General features: G+C 34.4%; 1 protein-coding gene across 2 annotated transcripts in view; it reads left to right on the plus strand.

Annotated features, from left to right (window-relative positions):
- The window catches only part of LOC139861452 (uncharacterized), a 69,019-nt gene extending 63,771 nt beyond the window's left edge, over nt 1-5,248 (plus strand). Inside the window, exons 1-8 of one of the 2 annotated variants that reach the window (XM_071849843.1) lie at nt 1,793-1,929; nt 2,363-2,386; nt 3,226-3,331; nt 3,462-3,530; nt 3,616-4,109; nt 4,297-4,558; nt 4,647-4,855; nt 4,983-5,248. In XM_071849843.1, coding sequence (XP_071705944.1) covers nt 1,925-1,929; nt 2,363-2,386; nt 3,226-3,331; nt 3,462-3,530; nt 3,616-4,109; nt 4,297-4,558; nt 4,647-4,855; nt 4,983-5,049 — 1,236 coding nt within the window. In that variant the 5' untranslated portion in view covers nt 1,793-1,924 and the 3' untranslated portion in view covers nt 5,050-5,248. Of the gene's footprint in view, nt 1-1,792; nt 1,930-2,362; nt 2,387-3,225; nt 3,332-3,461; nt 3,531-3,615; nt 4,110-4,296; nt 4,559-4,646; nt 4,856-4,982 lie in introns of those variants that run through there. The other variant, XM_071849842.1, reaches the window with a different exon arrangement.
- Nucleotides 5,249-6,159: the final 911 nt, after the last annotated feature.

Consider the following 6,159-nt stretch of genomic DNA (forward strand, 5'->3'; position numbering starts at 1 on the left):
TGTCAGTACGTGCCTATGTGTAAATCTGCGTGGCAACAGATTGAACTTACATGTTAGTCTGTGCCTAATTGTCAGTCTGCATGCCACATAGACGGGTGATACATATTAGGCCGTGTGTTAAAAAAATTACCCCGTATTAAAAAAAGGTTACTTATATAAAAAAAAACTTCTTTTTTTTACATGTGAAGTTTGTGTATAAGTTCTTTCAGTTGTGTATAGTTCTCTCTAGATCTCACTTATAAAATATAAATTATTATACGTAGTATAAAATAAATTATAAATTATAAAATAAAAAAAATAAAAAATTAAATGATTAAAACTCGATGTATTTTTGTACGTATATAAAAGACTTAACTACACGAATGGTCACTGTGGTTTGTCAATTCTTGCAAGTTTAGTCACTGAGGTTTGAAAATCGTGCAAGAACAGTCACACCGTGTAACAGACGTTAATAATATCCGGTAAGCGTCACTCATGTGCCAGGCATGTGAGGGTATTTTGGTCATTTTCCCTTCCAGTCCATTTTCATCACAAAACTCAGATTCATCAACAATCTCAAATTTCCAAAAAAAAAAAAAAAAACCATCAAAATTTTGATTCCAAAACCCTACCTTAAATTCATATCTGCATAAAAATCCTTGACAATAATGATAAACCTTCAAATACCATGTGTACTTACACTTCGCTACTGGTTACTAAAAGATAACATAGTACTTCGTATTTTTTTAACATTACAACACATCCATATTGTTTACAGCACCTTCTCAAATACTCCGTATTAAATATACTTTTTAGTGTTTATTTAGTTACATACCGATACAAATGTACCAGCTTCTGCAAATGTACCCCCTAAAGTGTACCAGCTTCTTTAAACCCCGTCGTGAAAATTTGGATCTAGATCGGTACCTTTTTCCGGCGAAATTAAATCAAGCAGATTCCGGATCTTCATCTTTTTCCGGCCCGATCTGTACACTTGATTTTGGAGAAGAAGACTGACTCCATCGGACCTGCGGTGTTTATTTCCGGCGACGATTTGCTCTCCGACGTTTGTTTCCGGAGTTTAGTCCGGTTACTTTCTGGCTCGAACAAGATTTTCTATCATGTTTGCTTCCCTCGACACTGAGACAAAGTTTCTCAACGATTTTGTTTATGCAAAATTGGGTGTGTTCATAGTTTATATTTTAATTTCTAACAGACCCATTTCTTGAAATCAAATCGATGCAGATGCCCGGCGGTTCTTCGTTTGTAGATCTACCTTGTACAAACCACAGATTTTCTCTCCGATTTTGTTTGGTGACCACAGATTTTCTCTCTGATTTGGTTTAGATTCAGATTTGGTTTTGGGTGAATGAATTTGGGGTTTCATTTTAAGATCTAATTCGTAACGTTTATGCTTTGATGTTTAAGATCTACCTTGAACTGAAACAAAGATACGTTTTTTTGTTGGGGTTTCATTTTACTTTGAACTAAAGATATGTAGTAAGATAGAAACAGATAATTGAAAATGAAGGTAAGATGCTAGTGTTTGAAGAATGTTAAAGATTAAAGAAGAAGAAATGGGAAAAAGACGATTTTACCCATCATGTGCAAGTCTTGTGATCTAACTTAACAAAAAAATTAACGTCTTTTACACAGAGTGATCATTCTTGCAAGATTTTTAAACCTCAGTGACTAAATTTGCAAGAAAAAAACTATAGTAACTAAACTTGCAAGATTTGACAAATAAACCATGTGTATAGTTAAGTTTTGTAAAAGTGTAACCCTCCCCAAAATAAATATCTCCCCAAAGCTCCTTCCTCTCTTTTTACCTCCCGTCTCTTTATTTTTATTCTCTTTTTCTGTTTGTTTTGTTTCGTTTCGATTCATAAACGCCGTGAGTCGTAGCAGAGACTCGCCAATCTTCGATTAAACGACGACTTGGTTTATGAGGTATAATTTTTATTCTGTCTTTTTTTTTTTTTTTTTTTAATTTCATTTCGTATTAATCTGTTAATTATATATGTTTTTAATTAACAAATTCGGTTTCTTATGAATTTTCCCCTTTTTTTAGGGTTTCAGATCTGTTATTTGGTTTTTGTGATTCAAATCGTTTAAAAGACTAAATCATTTGTGATATTTTGTTGTTTCTAGCTGGAAATGAACGTTAGGGTTTCGTAGATTCGAGTGTGTGTATATGTATGTATGTGTATATATGTTTTCATATCGTATGATTCGAGGCTACTGATTAATTCATTGAAACAGAGGATCTATTACATAATATATTATTGATTTTACGCTGTTAATTTGTATATGTGTTATTGCATTCTTGATTTCTTCCGGTGGATCTTGTCTAATACTGTACCTGGTTTTCAATTTTGTGCAGCTCGAAGGAGAAGCCCACTCTAGGGTAAGTTTTGTTCTTTTATTTTATTTTATTTTTCCTTTAACATGGATTATTGGATATGCTATTTAGACTCAAAGATAATGATTTCAAGGTTTTTCTTTTGTTTTTGTACATTAGGGCTTATTAAATTAAATACATTTCTTGTACTTTATGTTTAATGTGATTTCGACCTTCGTTTAATATTCTTAACATTCCTCAAGTGGTCCTACCGTTTGGATCTTATTTTTAGTAGTCTCATATAGGCTTTAAATCAATATTTTTTTTATATATTTTATTTGTATGTCCCTATTTTTATTATATCTTTTTGAGTAATCTGGCTGGGTCAATCTTTGGTTGAGACTTCATCTCTCTATTTTTTGATATTATGAATTATAATTTGAACATGATGCAATTTGTTTATTCCTATTTGTGACGGAATGAAATGATGAATGAGCCTTATCATGACTTGTTAATCTGTTTTGTAAAGCTCCTTATGATTTACTTGAAATAAGTTTATGAAGTGAACTTATTAATATGTTGATAATGATGAAATTTTATAAAATTTTCAGTATAATTTGAGATCTTATACAGAACATGTGATTTCACTAAGGTCAAAAGCAACCAATCAATTATGCAGAAAACTTATTTTTATAATAGCTTTACGTGGGTGTTAATTTATTAGTCAGATCAGTACATGTAGGTATTGCAACCGTATACTTTGTTATTTTGAATATTAAAAACTATGCCTACAAGCCGGGTTGTTAATTTATCCGTTCACAACAATGATTATGGTAGACTTGTTAACTCATATAGTAGCTTTTTGAAGGTTTTTATATTTTGACCGTATTTTTCTGTACTTACAGTGGTCAGCGGATCAAGACCCGCAAACGGAATATCGCAGCCCCTCTGGACCCTGCAGCATTTGCGGATGCAGTGGTCCAGATTTATTTGGATAATGCTGGTGATCTGGTACACCTTTTTAAACTTAAGCAACTACAGTTTATCAATATATGTTATGTTATTTCAGTCTCATCTTTTCACATTTATACTTCCTATACAATGTTGACATCAGTTTCTATCAACTTTTACTCTACTGTAGGAACTAATTGCCAAGTGCATTGAATCTTCAGACCTTAACTTCAGCAGATATGGTGACACCTTTTTTGAGGTGAACGTTTTCTCTATTTATAATCCATATGCCGATTAAACCCCGTTTTTTCCCGTTTTCTGGAAAACTGATTGTACTGTTTCAGGTTGTTTTTACTGGAGGGCGTACTCAACCTGGAACAACAAAGCCCGATGAAGGGGAGCGTCATACTTACTCAATATTAGATTGTGAGGCTAAGCGTGAACTCATTTTACCATCTGTAATCTATATACAGAAAATTCTGAGGCGAAGGCCTTTTCTGATCAAGAATCTTGAAAATGTTATGCGAAGATTTCTTCAGTCCCTTGAGTTCTTTGAGGAAAATGAACGAATTAAGCTTGCTATTTTCACAGCACTCGCCTTTTCCCAGAAGCTGTCTGGTCTGCCACCAGAGACAGTCTTCCAGCCGCTTCTTAAGGATAACCTAGTTGGAAAAGGGCTCGTCCTTACTTTTATAACTGACTTTTTCAAGGAGTATCTGATTGATAACAGCCTTGATGATCTCATCTCCATCTTGAAACGAGGCAAAATGGAGGACAACTTGCTTGAGTTCTTTCCATCTGGAAAACGATCTGCTGAAGCTTTCTCTGAACATTTCACGTAAGTTTTTTTTTTTTTTTTTTTTTGAACACTGAAGATTTTCAGGCGTATATTTTTATGTCATCCTAACTGCAAGAAGCATTAAGTTTTCAGTTTTCTACGTGCTTATATTTAAAGTTTTGACATTTGTTAGGTGTGTTTATGAATGATTATGGCTAAGAAGTTATTTGCTATGTTAAATTTGCAGAAAAGCAGGGATGGCGCCTTTGGTTGAATACAATGACAAGAAGATATTTGAGGTGAAGGTGAAGGAAATGAAATCTGCTTTAACAACTCAAATATCAGAAGAAGTTGACATTTCAGAAGTGATTGAAACCGTCAAACAACATGTGAAGGATGCAAAATTACCTGAAATTGAGGTTGTCAGGATCCTATGGGATGTTCTGATGGATTCTGTTCAATGGTCTGGGAAAAACCAACAACAGAATGCTAATTTGGCTCTCCGTCAGGTAATTGTACTCTGATCGAAGTGCCATCATGTTTCTTATTCGGCATCCTTATGGGTTTTGAAGTGGTTTTGTTTGGAACAATGTGCAGGTGAAAACGTGGGCCAAGTTGTTGAACACATTCTGTACGAGTGGAAAGCTTGAGCTAGAACTGCTGTACAAGGTTCAAGTCCAATGTTATGAAGATACGAAACTGATGAAGTTATTCCCTGAAATTGTAAGATCACTTTATGACCAAGATGTTCTTGCTGAAGACACTATCCATCATTGGTTCCGTAAAGGAGTCAACCCTAAGGGAAGGTAATATGTATATACCTCTTGAAGTTTTTTTTGTTATTTGTTTTGCTATTTCTATTGTCAAAATCTCAATAAATGGCATGTGAATCTTTTATTTGTAATAATCTGATGCGAGTGTTTGATGATGTAGGCAAAGCTTTGTGAAGGCGTTGGAGCCGTTTGTGAAGTGGCTGGAGGAAGCTGAAGAGGAGGAATAGACATGTTTGTTATGCTTGTCTATCTTTTCTCTTCTATCAGTGTGTGTTAAAACATGAGATGTTATGCGTGTACTTTTTACCTTGTTTAACTTTTAAATGCTGTCATTTGTCAAAAAGTTTATGATGTTGGATTAATTTGAATAATTTGTGTTGGTTGACTAATCTATTTGTCCAAACGACAAAATTCTGGCAAAGAAGCCTATGTTTGGTACCGTGTGGTGTTGATTTCTTACTAGATAAGGTCTGGTTTCGTTCCAGAAAGCGGAATCATAAACGTAGCTAAAACAAAAACCACAAGGGTGGTGGTCACTAGTGGTGACATATGGCTCGGATTTCAGGTTAATAAACGTAGCTCAAACTTCTTGGCAAGTGATTCTCGTGCCTAAAATCTTCTTTGGAAGTTCTTTATCATTTAATCTGCTTTTGGTGATTCTGGATGAAGTAATTGGTACAGTTTTGCTTTTATTTGTGCATCACCATATTTACATTTATTTCAGGTTAATAAACGGGTCATATCTTCTCACTCGCAACGAGTTAAATTTTTCCGACACCATCGTTAAACTCGAAATAATTTTAGGAACACAATGTCACTAGCTATACGCAAAACGTACTCTTTTTAAAAATGCTAAATATTTGAGGTATTTTTCATACACGTTGATTTTGCGTTGAATTTTTAAAAGTCGACAATTCCATAGCGAAACGCGGAGATGCACATATATTGTTAATTTAAAATAACATCTAAATCTCTCACGGGTTATACCTTTTTGTTCGACTCGAGTTGCGCTTCAACGACATCATCGTTAGCCACAAAATAATTTTACTAAACGCAATAAAATACATTGAAAATCGAACCCCGGCGCGAAGCGAGGGTTCGATAACTAGTTATGTACAATACAATAACGGAAAAATACTTTGACATATTCACGAGCTACTTGCGCGTGATTAATTCTGGGGCTACTATTCACGAGTTAATTTGACTTGACCTGGGAACTGGTTCATTCGGCCTACTTTATAATTTTACTAGTCTTTAAGAGCCCGTGCGTTGCACGGTGGGCCCTAATAATACTAAGTATAAAATCAAGACGAACTTATCAACATTATCGAAGCCAC

The sequence above is a fragment of the Rutidosis leptorrhynchoides genome, chromosome 8, assembly GCF_046630445.1.
Source record: "Rutidosis leptorrhynchoides isolate AG116_Rl617_1_P2 chromosome 8, CSIRO_AGI_Rlap_v1, whole genome shotgun sequence".
Classification (NCBI taxonomy): domain Eukaryota; kingdom Viridiplantae; phylum Streptophyta; class Magnoliopsida; order Asterales; family Asteraceae; genus Rutidosis; species Rutidosis leptorrhynchoides.